The sequence below is a fragment of the Antechinus flavipes genome, chromosome 1, assembly GCF_016432865.1.
Source record: "Antechinus flavipes isolate AdamAnt ecotype Samford, QLD, Australia chromosome 1, AdamAnt_v2, whole genome shotgun sequence".
Taxonomy (NCBI): Eukaryota; Metazoa; Chordata; class Mammalia; order Dasyuromorphia; family Dasyuridae; genus Antechinus; species Antechinus flavipes.
Window position 1 is genome coordinate 695,433,316 of NC_067398.1, and position 17,362 is coordinate 695,450,677.

The window sequence follows — 17,362 nt, forward strand, 5'->3', positions numbered from 1 at the left end:
GAAAAAAAAAAAAAAGAAAAATGATCTTTTGCCAAGCAACGGTAACTTGGGCTCAGTTGAGAGTTGTATACCATCTTCTATTTTTCTCCTGTAAACTGTAGATGCTTCTGCTGCTCCCCAAGTTTTTCTAGTTACACAAATCAAGGGCAAGATACCTTCTGGTTCTAAATCTAGGATCCCAGCATAATTGTAATGTAATGTGGCTGATGTTATTCAGGCATCAAGTGTTGCAGAGTCCAGATGTGAAGAATTCACAATGGCCATTTTCTTTGGCAAAAGATAGGTTTATTTAGAAGAAATTACAGACAAAATGATGGGATACAACAGACACCAAAATTGGTAAATATGAAATAGGATTGGGGATGGAAAGGGGCTTTAATAATTAATGATGGAAAGAGCAAGTTTCTTGATGGAACTTGCCATTTACCAGGAGAAACATCCCATGATGTTGGAGCATGCCCTTAGTGGGCAGGCTAAATCTTAAAAGGGATTTTTTTTGTCCCCCTAAAAGAGCTAGTTATCGATAAGTAGGGCTGAGAAGCATGGTAGGATTAGGAGAGATACTATGTGATATGGCGGGGACAAGGGGAAAGACACCAGGAGGCAGAAGGCCTAGTGGGACTGACTCAGAGGGTGTGGCCCAGATGACATGGGCCATTAAGCAGATTTATAGGAAAAATTTAGTCTCAGGGACTTGAGATGACTTGGATTTCTGACCAGATCACCTGCACAGCAGGTGGGACCACAGAACTAAACTGATCTCTATCAGTGCCTTCTTTTTCAACCTTCCAGTTTCTCTCTGCCCAACACGCCTACCATTCAAGACCTCATCACCAGGGCAAGGTCAATAGACTACTAAGTCCTGCTCCCAAAATGAAAACTTTCTATGAAATCACTCCATCATTCTGGACCTGTTTCCTCATTAATAAAAGGGGGCTTCTTAAACTGTGGGGTTACAACCCCATAGGGGACCATGTAACAACATGGGAGTTGCAAAATTATGATTTGTTCTCAGTAAATGTTTGATTTGTATATCTATTTTGTATACCTATATACCCAGGGTTGCATAAAAATTTCTCAGGCAAAGAGAAGTCGTGAATGGAAAAGGTTTAAGAAGCCCTCCTATATATGTCCTCTCTTAAGGGGACTCCAAAATCGCTCTCTCTGAGCCTAATGGACATTACGCTGAGCTCAGGAAAAAAGCTCCAAGGGAATTGTGGGGGGAACCTTTCCAGACTACAGCCCAGGGGACAGCAGAGCACCACAGAGTGTGGGGTGTATGGTCAGGGGACCAGCGGATATGAAAGCTTTCCTCTTCACAGAGCAAACAAAAGCACAGGGTAGATGTCTTGCAATGTCTGCCATGTTTTGGTTGGCTCAACCAAAACCCATGATTCCTTACTGTTTTGGAATTACTAAGTTTCAATTCTCTTTATGCTCCAAGAATCTTAGAATTTTAATGGGATAGGATGACCAACGAGGGCAGAGAATTGTGTGGCCGTAAAGTCAGAAAAACCAGAGTTCCAATACTGCCTCAGTCACTTGCTGGCTGGAAAAGTCACTTAACCAGGAAATTAATTAATATAGGTAAGTTACACACAGCTGTCAATTCACATCTGGTATAGATATATTTAAATATCTGTATTTGGTACAGGGTATTTAATTCTAGACCAAAAAAGAAGGGGGGAAGGGAGGTTTCAAAATATAATTGGAATATAAAAAGGCTATGAATAACTGAGATAAAACATTTTATTTCTTATTACAAAACTAATTTCTAGGCAATCCATTCTGAGGGAAGGGAATGGAATCATTTTTCCACAGCAAAACCACAGGAAAGAATTTGAGTAAAGAGGCCATCTAGTACAAATTGAATCTGTAAAAAATGATCCTTTCTACCACATTCACGACTAGCCTTTGATCGAAGTAAGGCAGACCATCTCGTCCTGAAGGGCCCCATGAGATTTGGATGTAGCTTACGTTGTCAGGAAATCTTTCTTTCTTGATAGGAAGCTGAAATCTCTTTCTTTGCCACTTCCACACCACAATGTCAACTGTCTTTCCCCCAAAATGAAAGTAAATTGAGATCTTCCCTACTAGAAATAGCAGCACCAAGGGCTTGTCAGCACATAATTGTGTGTTTTTTACAAACCTAAATTGTTCTAAGTGGGAATCCCGATTCAGACCATATTTAGAGTCCAGCCAGGATGTAATATACATCCTAGAGAATTTAGGACTCCATTTGGAAACATTTGTAGATTTTTCCAAATTATCCTTTTTCTTTGGGGGAAGGAGGAAGTGACGAAGTTCAGATTGTGGATTAGCCATACTCTTTTCTGCTTTGGAAAGATGAATTCTCCAGTCACTTCTTCCTGAGGCTAAAAACGAGTCTTTGTAAGAGTCTGCCTGCAAAGCTCTTCATGCTTTAATAAATACTGGAAAAATTAAATATCTTCATTTATTCCCCAGGTCTTGAAAATATTCATCAAACATAGATGAGCTGTCTTCTTCATGTTCCTTCCGGCAAAGAAACAAAAGAAAAATTTTTTTCCTTAAAATGAGTCAATAGCGGCACTTATGGGTAGGTTTTAAGTAATGATTAAAAATGGGTTACTATCTGGCAAACATTCAATGTTTTGGGGCCACAGTAACTGAGAAAGACAAAAACAGTTTCTTGTTGGGAGGGCCCACGTACAGATCCTATAAATGCCAACTTATCTGGAAAAGCCTAATCAGTACAGGATTCCAGTGTAGACACAAGAGAAAGTGAGAGGGACACAAAGCAAAGACCTTTTAAGTCTTCTCTAGCTAGTTTGCTTGTGATTCACATGAAATAGGAGCAGAATAGGAGACAGTTAAAGACAATTTTGTTTAGCTCCTTTTCCTATCCGGTGGAGTACGGCTCTGAGAACACTTGCCCCAGTCAGGCAGGATACGATAAGAACCAACAAGTAAAAAGGGTTTCTGACCCACCGAGTCAAAGTTGAAACGAGGGCATCAGTTGAAGCTGCTTAAAGAATAGATGGGCCGGATCCAAACCTGGGCATTTGTTACCTTCAGTGACTGTCCTGTCCATCGACCTTCAAGGTCACCTAATACCGTCCATCAACCACTAGGAATGTTGGGGTAGTAAGCTTCCCTGATGCACACAGCTCCATTAGCCAGCTCTCTTTCTTTTATAAAATAGTTTTTATCACTGTCTTTTGTTTTCTTTTTTTTGTTGAGACAATCAAGGTTAATTAACTTGCCCAGGTTCACACAGCTAGTAAATGTTTAGGGTCTAGGCCAGATTTGAACTCAGGTCCTCCTGCCAGGGCCGGTACTCTATCCATAGCACTTCTTAGATGCCCTGTGCTTTTGGTTTTCTCATTGTATATATTTCCACCTATATCCTACATCCTTTCCCTCAATTCCTGGAAGGTAACAAAGAATTTTTTTTTTAAATAAGAAAAAAATTTCAGTAAAATCAATTAACATACTGTAAAGAATCTGACATTATATATGATGTTCAGTCAATGGTTATGCTCAGAAAGGTGACAAATACCCAGGACAGGATTTTCACTCTTCTTTTAACTCTCCTTTTACTATCTTCTCTTATTTATGTCAGAAATCTGCTTTTGTTCTTAATCTTTATCATATCTCAGTGGAGGAAAGTATTCCCACAGCTCCAGTGAGAAAATGGCTCATCACCTTTACCTCTCCCCTCATCTGCTCTGTGCTACCCAAATCTAAAGACTTGACTAAATGGAGAAACCTGAAATGATTGGTGAATTTTGTCCTTTCTCCTATTCCAGCCACAACTCTCTTTGTTCTCTCTATACATCATTATCTTTTCCCTGAGTGATTTGGCAAATTAAGCTGTCAATACCTCGAGAAGGTGGGATTCTCTTCTCCATTTCTACTGATTGTTAGGCAGCTGAGCAAGCTGACACGGGTGTGCACTTCTTGTTGAACACTGTTTCTCTTAACATCCTCATACAAAAGCAATAGGGCGACATACTAGATTTCCATTCTTTTTTTCTCTAAGCCTAGGATTACAGATACCCTAACTCAAGTATGGCTGGCTCCAGGGAAATGACTTCAAAAGCAAAGAAGAAAAGCCAACATTTTCTTTTAGAACTGGAATCAGAGCTTCAGATGGTTTAGAAAGGGATTAAGGAATCATCAATGACAAGTCCAATATTCATCTCGGGTTGTAGTCCCAAAGAACAGATAATGAGACAGGTTTCCTTCTTGTCAAGGAGAAGATACCTATATACTGTAAGCCACAGGTCACTTGGGGATTTGCTCACTTGTTTTTCTTTGGTACAATGGAGGGGTTAAATATTGAGGAACTAACAGAAAATCACTGGGGTGAGGTTTTTTTTAATTTAGTTTTAATATACATTGCTTTATAAATCATGTTGGGGGGAAAAATCAGGACAAAAGAGAAAAACCATGGGAGAGATTAAAAAAAAAAAACCAACAGAAAAAAGAAGTGAACATAGCATGTATTGATTTCCTTAGATCTATTTTCTGGATGGAGATGGCATTTTCTGTCCAAAGTCTATTAGGATTGTTTAGATCACTGAACCATTGAGAAATACCAAGTTTTTCACAGTTGATCATCACACAATCTTGCTATTATTGTATACAATGTATCCCTGGTTCTGCCTGTTTCGCTCAACATCAGTTCATGTACATCTTTCCAGGGCTTTCTAAAATCAGCTTGTTCATCATTTTTTATAGAATGATAATATTCTGTTACCTTCATATACCAGGGGTGAGGCTGGTTTTTATTTTTTCAATCAAATATTTTTGCAAAATATCACACAAGCTCCCAAATTACCTTTGGTTCTTTAAACTCCAAGTCTTCTCCATACTGAATGGTGAAGTCAATATGCTGTAGGACAATGTTCATGCTTTCTTCATCTGATTGGTCATAGGGCAAAAACCGGACCATACTGTAGTCATCGATCTGCAAAGCAGAGACCCATCTTTGAAAAGAACAATGGCTGACTTTTATAGGGGACTGTAGAATTACAATCTCCTTTAAGCCAGTGCTTACCACTGATTCTGACATTTAATAGAGCTTAATAAATGTTGACTGACTGGAATCTATGGACCATTTTTCAGAATAATATTTTTGAATTAATAAAATGTAAATACATAGGATCATAAGGAAATCAATTATACTAAAATATAGTTGTCAAAATACCAAAAAATCCAAGTTCACTGACCCCATGTTAAGAACCCCGGCCTGACGGAGATTCCCTGGGCAGTGCCGATGGGGGTTTGCCTCTGAAGTAACCCATGAGTTTTTTTCTTGAGTTTCAGGACCAATCAACAAGTATTTATTACATTTGCTATCAAGCACAATATACTGGATAGAGCACTGAACTTGGGAGTCAAGAAAACTGTACAAATCTTACCCTAAAAGTTTATTAGTTATGTGATCCTGGTTAAGGAACTTAGCTTTCTGAGGTTCCTCATGTGTCAGATGAGCTAGTTAGAATTGATCTCTCCCATATCTAACTGGAGGAACCCCAGTTCATTACAAAGCTCTAGGTATAAAAGAGAAATCAATGAAAATGTAATAGTCCTGGTTCCCAAAAGGCCTCACTCCTATTGATGGAAACAACATGTACCTAAAAAGGCAAAAACAAATTTACACTAAGTAATATTATGAGGGTGGGGCATGGGGAGAGAGGGATAAGTGGAGAATCCTCGAGTAGGAATGGCTCCTGAACCCTGGTCACTAGGCCCTGCAAGACAACAAACAGAGCAGCAATGGAGATACCCATGATGCCCTCACACACGCAAGGAAAACTGCCTGTCTGCTTTCATTGCATTACAACATGTGTTACAGATTACATTTCCAGGTCAATGTATAAAAATAATTTGAAAGCTTACCAATCCACAGATGGCATTAGTCAACTTTTGGAATTTTTTGCTTCTTAATATACCTGTAGAATCCTCTATCAAAGAATACATGTCAGGATCAAGGAACCTTAAAAAGAGAAGAGAGAGAGCTCCATGAATAATTCAGATATCACCTGGGTTTTTCCAAGATTCATGGATTTTGAGCTAGAAAGGAATTCAGAGGGAAAACCGAGGCCCATAAGGGGAAGTGATTTAGATTTGTAGATATAGAACAGGAAAAGTCTTTGGAGACCATCTGGTCCAACATCTCACTTAAGAGATGAGGAAACTGCAGCCCTCACATGGGCAGATGGATTTTTAGCATTCTTGACACTGAGGACAAAAGCTGTCATGGAAGAACTCACTTTTCTATTTCCTTCTTTGCTTTCTTACTCAGCAAGTCCATCTTGGTCATAATGTTAATCTGGGGGATTTCCAGAGACACCATTGCGCTGAGGGCTGCCATGACCCCGGAGATAAACTGTAGGAGGAAAGACAAGGAAAGGTTGAATGCAAAGCTTTCTCTAGTTTGGTTCAATGGTAACTGCAAAGCATGAGGGCCTTCAGCTCCTGAATGGCTAAAGCTGAAAAGAATCACCTGGTCAGTCACCACTTGGTCACCAGGAAAGTCTGAACATATGTCCACTTGGGAAGCAGACTATGACCCTGACTCCTTCCCTTATTAAGGAAAATACTGGGATATGATGACTGCATCCTGCTCTGAAATGGGTTCCAAGTTACAACTTGTTTAAGCAAATCAAAATTTCAAACCTAACCTTTAATATTGACTGTAAAAAGCTGCCTTTGTCTCTTGAACCCCATAAACTGTAAGCAAAAAATAGCTTGGGTCAGAGACCTTCAAAAAGCAGGTCTCTCTCCCTCTCTGTTTCTATCTTCCTTCCCCTTCTTGCTTCCTCTCTCTCCTCCATCTCTTTTCCTCTTTGCCCCTCTCTCCCTTGATTTTGCTCATTAGTAAATCCTCCTCAGACAGAGGCGCCAAATGAGCAGGGTGCTGCCACAGGCCCGTGCTGTGCGACCCAGCATTAGGCCCAGGAGAAGGAAAGCTCGGGAAGCCAGCTTGCCCTCCCACCCCCTGGAGAGGCTTGTAAAACACAAGACGGTCAGAATGACTGGGGAGATGGGGGGCAGGGGAAGGGGGGGGGGAGAAGATGGGGAAAGGCCTCCTGGAGGCTGCAGCTCTTGCGGCAAGGAAGCGCGGGTCCTAAGATGAGGAGGGGGGGTGTTTCAGACATGAGGGGCAGGCTATATACAAAGGCCAGGAGATGGAACGTCTGGCTCTGGCAAACAGCTACCTTTCTAAGTCCAGACCATCACTGACCCCTTCTCTCATGACCCCCTTCCCAAGGCTTGCCACTGAATTCTCCTAAGGGAAAGCCGGCTGTTACTGAAGGGACCCCCCAGTGGGCCAGGGCTGCCAGCTGGAGAGGGAGACCGGTGGTGGGGCTGTTCCTATCCCGGAGGCTCCCAGGTCAAGGGACAGGTCGGGGTCCTCCCTCGTACCTAGGGCTGCTCCAGCCTCCCCTTCACCTCGCCTGTCCCGTGCCTAGAGAGCCCCTTTCCTCGCTCCCAGGCTTAGGCTCCTCAATTTCCGCCCCGCCCCGCGCCTTTGTCAGAGTCCACTCCTCTGAGGTTTGAGGGAACCAGGGCGGCGCGTGGGGCGGGGCGGGGCGGGGCGGGGCGGCGCGCGGGGAGGGGCGGGGCGGCGCGCGGGGAGGGGCGGGGCGATGCCGGCAGGCTCCCCTCCCCTCGCTAGCGGAGCCAGAACGAATTCGGATCTGACTTCAAGCTTAGGGCTCCCTCTAGGGGCCAGAGGAGGCCCATCCAGGCTCCCCTCGTGGCCGGCCTTTTCCGCTGCAGCGTATTTATGAAGCCCTCGCCATTGCGAGGCGTTGGGGATCCCCAAGTCTAAGGGACTCCCCTTCTCCCCACAATTACAGGGATAATTACGGAGAGGGGGGCGGAGGGAACGCGCCTTCATTAAGAGCCAATTACGCGCTAAGTGTTTTTAGAGACCCGTTTTGACTGTCTCACTGGAGGGAAGATGATGACTACACCTGCAGGAGGTACCTGGAGAAAACAGGGAGAGAGAAGGCGAGGGAGATCCGGGCCGTGGCAGGGCAGGCTTCGGCCCCTCTGGCTGGAACACGGGCCGGGTGAAGGGGGGCTACCTGTCTCCCTCCACAGCCCCCACTCCCCAAACGGCTGTTTTATATATTCTCTTAAGTGTGCACATAGTGTCTCCATCCATCAGCATTCCCACACAACATACGCTCCTTGAGGGAGCAAAGGGCTCCCTTCTGTCCCAGCAGCACCTCGTAACAGTGCCCGGCATACAGTAGGGGCTTAATAATAAATGAACCAATAGCACGAGGTATGTTGGACCTAGATTCTGCAGAAAGAAGAGGGAAAAATGAAGGAACTTACAATGCCCAGTTTCTTAAACTGGGGGTCATGACTCCATAGGGAGACGCATAACTGAGTACGGGGGTTGCAAAATTATGATTTATTATCAGTGTTTGATTTGTATCCTTATTCTATACACCTAGATACCTGGAATTGCATAAAAATTTCTGCAGCAAAAAGGGACTGATGGGAAAAGTTTAAGAAGCCCTACTACAATGTGAAACTGCACATGTATCAGCCCTATTTCCCTCTGATTGGGTTTCCATCTGCTTTCATCACAAACCTGTTAGTCGACAAGCATTTATTAGGCACTTACTATATATCATGTGGGCACTTCGATGGTACAATGGTTAGAGCCCTGGGCCCAGAATCAGGAAGACATCTTCCCAAGTTCAAATCTGGCCTCAGACACTCACTTGCTATGTGACCCTGAGCAGGTCACTTCACTCTGTGTGCCTCAGTTTCCTCATCTGTAAAATGAACTGGAAAAGGAAATGGGCTAACACTGCAAAATCTGGCTAAGAAAACCCCAAGATCCTGAGAGTCAGATGCAATACACACTAGTGAACATCAAAAATACGCCACGCATGGTGCCAAAGGGGGATACAATGAGAGACTAAAGCCCATAGGAGTTTTAAACCTTGCCAGGGGAAAGCATGTGCATTTGCAGACAGAGAGCCCGCACACGCCAGGACGCCCACCCCCACAAGTCACCATGTTGAGGAGCCTGTGATTTCACCTGTCTAGGAGCTCCTGGGATGGAAGGTTCCTTCCCTGGGGCAGATTACAAGTTACCACCCCAGAGAGTAGCCTGCTCCTCCGAGGCTGAAGGGTTTGCAGCTGGTGAAGGGCCACAGGGAGGCTCTGGACCCAGGTGCCGCCGACTCCAGGTCCGACATCCCACCCTCTGTGCTGGCGCCTCTGGCCTGCACCCACATCTGCAAGAAACTCCGGCCTCCTACCTTGAACGACTCCACCATAAACTGAGAGTCCACCAGAAAGACCCCGCAGACGCGGAACTCCCACTGCTGCAGGCGCTCCACCAGCTGCTTCATCACCGGCAGGTGAGTGTAGAGCTCGATCTGGCCTGCGCAGAGAACACGACACGGAGATCATGAGTGCCCCAGGAAGAAGCTGGAGGAATGGGAAATCGGCTCAGGGCCCGGCACGCCGTGTGTAACGGCAGGAAGCTGACCCAGGGTGACAGATCTGCCCTCAAAGAGCTTTCCTTTGACAAAAACATTCTAGAAGGTGAAAGATGTTCTAAGACAGTCCCTCTGTGCTTCCTCAAGTCCTGTGTTTGATCTTAAGATCAGACCTTTAAAAATACCAGTCTAGCACCTCTAGATCATGATCAGCATTTCTGAAGTCCCTGCTACGGACTGGCACACAAAGACAAAAAAGCAAGGTCCACTTTGCCTCAGGTTTGCAATCTAAAAGGATCAGAGGCTCTGGAGTCAGGGGGTGGTGACCTTGGGTCACTTAGCCTGCCTGGACCTCAACTTCCTCCCCAATGACCTCTGGGGGTCTTCCAGCTTTAACTGTGATCCTATGATTTAGCCAGGGGCATATAAGGAATATCTTGTACACATTTACATGTGTATGTACATGTATGTCTGTGTCAATAGATACACACATATACATATATAAATATCTGTATGGATATGCATATATTTGTCTAGCTATCTGTTGTTGCTCAGTTGTTACAGTTACGGCTGACTGTGAGCTCAGTTAAGGTTTTCTTGGCAAGGATACAGGACTGGATTGCCATTTCCTTCTCCAGCTTATTTTACAGATGAGGAAACTGAGGCAAAGAGGATAAAGTGACTTGCCCAGGGTCACCCAGCTAGGAAGTATCTGAGGCCACATTTGAATTCAGGACACAAATCTCCCTGACTCCAATCTCGCTGCTCTATCTACTGCAGATGTGATCCAATCCCACAAAGGCCCAAGGCCCCCGATGACTATGCCCAAATTCAAAAGGTATGAATAATGAACAAGATCAAATAAAGGTGCTAAAATGCAGGCTATATGACCCCAGTGGGATTCCTGAGACTTAGCAGAATGAAAGCCATTCGTGACGAGCACATTCTGCCATTCAATAAACACCGAGCCACTCCTCTCCCACAACCTGTAACCCCATCCTGAGGATTTTCTTCCCTCCTTTCCTCTGCCTGCCCCATCCCTACTCCCCTGGACTCCCCAAGACGTTGGCTGGGCTCCCGCCCCAAGACTTTCCTTCCTTCAGGCCATTTCCCACTCCGCCATCAAAGTGCTCTCCTAAAGCACCAATCCAACCCCATCATGACCTGATCCTCAATCAGCTCCATGGCTCCGTTACCTCTAGGATCAGGTACAAAATCCTCGGCTTGACTTTTAAAGTCCTTTCCTTCTCCTAAAATCCCACCTTTTCCCAAAAGCCTTTCCTGCCACCCCTTCCTCTTCACTCTAGATCGCCTCCCACCTCCGAATTTATCTTGTCCATACGTAGCCCTTTGCGCACTCTCTCTCCTGTCTGAATGGGAGAACCTGGAGAACAGAATCTGCCCATGGCTTTCCTTGTGTGCCTTGGGCTCAGAGTTGGGGATGGGAATGGGCTGCCTTGGAAGGGACCCCTCAGCCACGATGTAACCATGGTACTCTTTCAGGTAAGAGTTGGACTGAGCGGCTTCTCAAATGCCCTCCGACCGAGGTTCTCGGAAAATCCAGGAGGAGGAAAAGAGTGAGCTAATGCTACATCCCAGGATGCCAGAGGACAGAGAAAATTCTTCCTTTTTAGTGACTGGCTCAGGGTCACAGTTAGCCCCAGGGCAAATGCCCCATTCACTTTCCCCCTGTTGTGGACTGACTGATAGGACCGTAGATCTAGCACAGGAAGGGCGGCCAGAGGCAATAAACATCAGAAGCACGGTCTGGGCCAGAACACGCTGACTCCCAGGCCAGAGTCCGTCCTCTGTGCACCTGTGGCCCGTGGCCTTCAGGGCCAGCAGAGTCCAGGCCCTTTCCCGCCTCCCCAACAACTCCTGAAGGAGGACACACTTGCCTGGGCAGTCAAAGAGGATGTAGTCGTCTTCCACGTGCCCGAGACAGCTCTCCAGCCAGTCGAAGTTATTGGCAAAGTACTCCATGCAGAAGACCAAGCCGCCGTTGGGGCCAAACCTCAGGGAGTCGTCCTCCATGACGTCGTCCACCTCTATCAGCTCCCGGATGTCTGAAAGGACAAAGCCCACAGTGCTCAGGGCAAAGGCTGTGGCTGCTGCTGACCCGCAGGGAGCCTTCTCAGCGTCCACAGCAAGGTGGGCCCCTCGTCCACAATCACGTCCGGGGCTTCCCCGGATCGGAGTCAGAGGCCACGTGTTACAAGTTATAACTGAACAAACCCGGCCCCACATCCTGGAGGCCTTCTCCGGCCTTGGGTCAGTCGGTCATAGCCAGACCACAGACCCACAGGACTCTGATTGCACCAGGGCTTCAGCTCCGCTCTGGGCTCCAGGGACAGAGAAACAAAGAGCAGCCCCTGCCCCCAAGCAGCTCAGGTTCCAGCAAGAACTGCTGGCCCGCGTGCATCCAAGCAGACTCAAAGGAGCGAAGGTGTGCGGGATGAGCAGCTGACGGCTCCTGCAGGGATGGACTGTGAAGAGAATCAGGGGGGTGGACGTGGAAAGGGGAAGGGTCTTTAATGGGCATTCCCACAGCAAAGGGCCAGGAGATGGAAACTGGAGGTGAGGAAGGGGCTGCTTTGGCTCGTGTACAGAGAGTGTGTGAAGTGGAATCACACATAATGGGCCTGGAAAGTGAGCCCAGAAGGGTTCTAACTGCCAGGGAGATGATTCACATTTGGTCCCAGAAACAATAGGGAGCCAGTGGAGTTTCTTGAGCTAGAGAGAGCCAAGGTCAGATTTCAGGATGAAATACTATTATTTTCCAACTAATAACAGAAATGCTAATTCTGCTCCTCTTGTGCCCAAGAGAGACAAAGACAAAAACGTATCAATCCCTGCTCTCAGGGAGGTTATAGCCCATCTGGGTATATACACAAATTGGTATTTTATGGGTGAGCCGGGAGGATGAAGATGGTCCAGACCTGGGATTCCACTAATAAGAATCCTTCCCCCAGGAAGCTCTGGCAATACACCTGTCAAGTCACAGCATTCAAATTCGTTAGGAATCAAGGAAAGTGGTCACATTATACAGATTCATACTCGATATCTCCACTGGGCTGGAACCAATGACCACATCTCACGTAACTGGCTTTGACTGGTGCGAATCGGAATGAAAGGTAATTAGGGGCTGGGGGCTACAGTCACAGAGCCGGTGGCTGCCAATCCCGGGTGTGCCTACCCCGGACTGGTTCTCCAGCCATCTGCCAGACCACCTTTGTACAATGCAAGGGAACTGAGGAAAGCCAGGACTCTGGGAATCGGATATAGCAGCTCAGGCTCCACGAGAAGCAGCATGATGAGCTGAGAGAGCACCCCCATGTGAGGAACATCTTGTGCAGAGGCACAGAGGCAGGAGAAGGTGCACCAAACGGCGGGTGCTCCAGTGTGGCTGGAACGATGCTCGTGAAGGGGAGGTGAGCAGCTTAACAGAGCAAGGGAGAAACATGGCCGGGCCAGGCCATGGGAAGGCTGCTCTGTGGAGGACCAGCTGGGAGGGGAGGCTGCCAATGGGAGACCAGGTAGGAGGTGCCAGGCAGGATTGAGATGGCGACAACATAAGTGAGGAAGGGGTCGTTTCAGAGGATGCTGTGGGCAGAGGCTGCAACACCGGACAGGAGGAGCAGAGGAAGAGTGAAAAGCTGCAGGACATTCGTACTTGTGGGGAGGATGGGGAGGGTCCCGGACTGCTAGTTAGTTTATGAAATCTGCGAGCGGGGCAGGTGGGCCTGGAACTTTGAGCAGGAGCCAAAAAGACCACATTGGCAGCAGGAAGGCCCGGAGTGCATTTCGCAGCCCCAGAAGGCAGAGCCTGGTGGCTGAGTCAGCCAGCACCAGCTACCTACGGATGTGGCTTCTGGTAGCTTTGGGACATCCATATGTGAGGTCCCCTCTGTGATCTCACTTCCTGCCACTGCCCTGATATACTGGCTACTTTTAACCTTAGCGTGGGACCAGAGGCAGGGGATGGAGGAGCAGAACAAGCTATAATTCTAACCTGACAGAAAGAGGGAAGTTTGAAAGAAGAGCGAGTGAGTAGGTAGTGTCAGAGATAAAGGGGAAGCAACAGAAAAAAAATCAGGATTGCGAGACCAAGCAATCACAGGAGGACAAAGCCCAGCTCAGCCAGATCTTGGCCCTGGTGACCGGTACACTGGCCACAAATACTCCAGCTGCCTTGGGTCCGGGTTTCCTGGAGAGCTTAAAAGCTGGAGGATCCTGCCAAGGTCTGCTTGACCCTTGAGGAAAGGGAGGCTCCCAGAATGAAGTGGTTGGTCCACTGAGTTTCGAATCTAAGTTTTTAGCTTCTAAATCTGGGCCTCCTTCCATTGTAAAAGCCACTTTTATTGATCATATTAAAAAACAACTCTTCTCTACCTCAGCTGTGTTGGCTGGCATTTGTTTTAATATAAAATATAAATAAATGGTGGACTTTGTCAATGGCCTTTCCTGTGTAACACCCTGTGCTTGGGGTGGTTTTGATCTTAACAGGTTTAATTACATTAGCTGTTTTCCTATGGCTGAACTATCCTCACACTCCTGGTACAAATCCAACTTGGCCAAAGTGGATACATTTTGGAGGTTCCCTTGGTATATGACTCACCCCTCAATGCCCTGGACTCCTTGGGAAGCTCTTAGCATGTATGACCAGAACAGGGAGTGGTGAGAGAAGCAGCCTGGACTACGGGACCATGGAAGTCCTGATACTTTCAAAGATCCCTCCAGATAGGTGGAGCCTCCAAGAAGGATGATGGAAGAACAAGGCTTGACATCCCCCAGGAGAGGAAACCGTGGAAGGGCTGGGAGTTAGCTGGCGGAACATGCACCCACATTGCCGAACCAGGTGCCAAAGGTAATAGGAGGCAGGGCAAGCAGACCCCAGGGCGCAGACATTCATCTATGCTCTGGCCATCTCATATCTGCTTCTCTCCCTCGGCCTGGAGGTCAGGGACCACTCAGTTTTTGTCTTTTATCCCTAGCATCAGCAGTGACTAGCACACAGTAGGCACTTACTAAACGCCAAATGAAGGGAACCAGTTATTATCTGCACATAGTAGGGGCCTAAGAAATGGTTCCTCAAGTCCCCTGGATGTTAACTTGAGGCAGACTTCAGACAGGGGACCAAGGGAGAAATGAGCTTGTTCCTTCCAGGAGAATGCAAACTCCTTAGGGGTAGGACCTGTATTTGCTTCTTCCTCTTACCCCCACTGCACACCTTTGGTGCTTCCTCCCCCATGGATTGGGCGCTGGTTGCGGCCAGGGTCGGAGGGAAGGGCAGCGGGGGAGCCGGGCAGGAGGAAGGGAGAGCAGGCTGCTTACCTGCCATCACTGGGTAGCTGAAGTGCTCGGCTGCAGGATCCAGGTTCACCACTTGGACGGAGCGGTTCAAGGTCTCACAGTGCTGGACCATGGTGTGGCAGTACGTACTCTGTAACGACAGGAAAGCTGCAGCTGGGGGGCAGACGGGACCATGGGGCTGTGACCTCATAGGGGATTATCCCACCCAGTGGGACAGGGCCAGAGAGGAGGGTCCAGAAGGGAAGGGGGAGGTCAAACAGGACAGACAGGGTCAGACAGACAGACAGAAGGGACTGAGGCAGATTGATAGGGGGATGGGGCAACAAAGGGGGGCAGAGAGATGGGAAGGAGGCGGATGGAGAGGGGGATAAGAAAACAGAGTGGCAGGCAGATGGGACAGGGGCAGACAGACGGACAGGGCAGGCAGATGGGACAGGGGCAGACAGACGGACAGGGCTGACAGATGGGACAGGGGCGGACAGACAGACAGGGCTGACAGATGGGACAGGGGCGGACAGACAGACAGGGTCAGACAGGATGGAGACAGACAGGAGGGCTCGTAAATCAATGAGAACCTCTTTTTACTCTGTCTTTGAGCTTCCAAATGGACAAGAAATGCTGCAAAGGTGACATGGACAAAAGACACTACAAAGGCTCTTTAATGGACATTCCCACAGCAAAGGGCCAGGAGATGGAAACTGAAGGACAGGAAGGGGGCTGCTTCGGCTCGGGTACAGAGAGTGTGTGAAATAGGCAAGAGATGCTGTAAAGGTGAAATGGACAAGAAATGCTGCAAAGATGAAATAGACAAAAGATACTACAAAGATGAAATGTACAAGAAATTCTGCAAAGGCAGAATGGATAAAAGATGCTACAAAGGTGAAATCAGCAAACTATGGCAACAGATTAGATATAATGGGGTGAGAGAGTCCAGGATGACTCTATGGTTGGGAGATCAACCCAAGTTTTCTGGCTTTGAATCCAAGAAGCAGTATTAACGCCCACTCTTTTATATTTGACACTATGACTCCTCTGTTTTAATTAGGCCACACTTAAAATAACCCCCTGGAGCCACTTCAGATATTAGAAGCATTTTACAAAGTTATAAAAGACTGAATAATTCAATCCTACAGCCATCATGTTATAGAGATAACTCTCAACAAATATGATCCTAGTTCTGGAGATGAAAGGGACCTCAAAGGCTAATTGGTTCAACTTCTTCATCTTAGAGATCTGGGCATATGAGCTGGTAAGGACGTTTAGAGTTCGGCTTTCTCATTTCTACAAAGGAAGAAACTGGCTCAGAAGGGGTATATGAGAAGCCCAAGCTCAAACAGGCTACAATGTAGTAAAAGAGAGAACTGGATTAGAAGTCAGAAGACCCTAGGTTCAAATCCTGGCCCATGGCTTGGCCAAGTCACTTAATTATCCTAGGCCTCAGTTTCCTTTTCTGTAAAATTAAAGGATTAGATTAATTCATCTCTAAGGTTACTTCCAGTCCTAAATCTATGATGCTACAAGTTTAGCATGAAAAATCTTTAGGTGTTGGCAACTAGTTAGTGCCTTCAGGTTTCCACATTTGTGTGTGTTTCCTTTCCCTTCTAAAAAAACCTCCCACAAATTTCATTAAATTGAAAAGACCTTTTACAGGGGTCCTTGATGTTTTGATTTGCCATCGATGGAATCATCTCATTTAAGCTACACAAAACCCCTGTCTAGATCCCTATTAAGAGACCATTTTTACAACAGAAGAAAGGTGTGAACTACTCACAATCACACAGCTAGAATTTTATCTATATTGAACTGATATCAGTCCCCATAACGTCAACCCTCCTTTGATATCTCTAGGATCTGGGGCAGCGTTAGTTATTTCTATTCCTTTTAGGTTGCATTCCTGCCGCTTAGAACAGTTATATACTAGGAGCTTAATAAATGTTAATTGGTTATTAAATTGGTTAGCGGTGCAGTGGAGTTGGACGTCCTGGGGTGGTTGTGCCCTCCACCTCGGCAGATGCCAATTTTTCTTGGCAGCCTTTGAGAAGTGACTGGGACAGGGTGCCACAGCCAGCCTGTGCCAGGAAGCAGACTCAAGGCCGGCTGTTCCACCCTGCCCCTACTAAATGCCGCAAACAGCAGGCGCCTAACGAGTGCTCGCTGAAGTGAATGTTATGTCAAGAACTCTAAAGTTCATATTTGCATTCTTTGGACACTAAGGAGGCAGCTCCTGAGCCAGTCCCTGCCCCAAGATCCCGGGCATCCCACCCGGAGTCTGGGGGCGGTTGTAGAACCCAGTGTCTGTGGACTGTGTACCATGGGGATACGCTCCAGCCACCTTGGGGGTCGCCGGGAGCCTTAAAGTTTCCGTCCCGTTTCCGACACCCTCCGGCCCATACTGACCTTTCCGCTGCCGGCGGGGCCCATCACCAGCTGCGCGTATCGAGGCATTTTGATCCTCGTGGGTCCCCGCCGAGACCGACAGAATCAGAGAGGAAGCAGCACGCCAAGAGCGTCTCGGCAACTTCAGAGTGCGCTCAGTCCGCGACTCAACTTCCGGGAGGGGTGGGAGGGCCAATCGAAACCGA

At 47.1% G+C, this 17,362-nt stretch overlaps 1 protein-coding gene across 1 annotated transcript; it reads right to left on the reverse strand.

Annotated features, from left to right (window-relative positions):
* Positions 1-263: 263 nt before the first annotated feature.
* Positions 264-17,347, reverse strand: GPN3 (GPN-loop GTPase 3). The gene is made up of 8 exons (XM_051972767.1): positions 17,178-17,347; positions 14,802-14,910; positions 11,366-11,533; positions 9,285-9,409; positions 6,264-6,379; positions 5,890-5,986; positions 4,826-4,954; positions 264-2,514 (listed from the first exon to the last, which is right to left on the reverse strand). Exons 1-8 carry the CDS (start codon positions 17,223-17,225, stop codon positions 2,452-2,454), a joined length of 855 nt encoding a protein of 284 aa, XP_051828727.1. The 5' UTR covers positions 17,226-17,347; the 3' UTR covers positions 264-2,451.
* Between the last annotated feature and the right edge of the window lie 15 nt (positions 17,348-17,362).

What these genes read in the sequence shown, in the direction of transcription:
- GPN3 (XM_051972767.1), bottom strand. Translation starts at nt 17,225, where the DNA reads ATGCCTCGATACGCGCAGCTGGTGATGGGCCCCGCCGGCAGCGGAAAG. An exon ending in CATCCTCTTTGACTGCCCAG is followed by an intron (nt 9,410 to 11,365) that starts GCAAGTGTGTCC and finishes TTCTCTGCGCAG; the next exon opens with GCCAGATCGAGCTCTACACT. An exon ending in TTATGGTGGAGTCGTTCAAG is followed by an intron (nt 6,380 to 9,284) that starts GTAGGAGGCCGG and finishes TTCCTCCTACAG; the next exon opens with TTTATCTCCGGGGTCATGGC.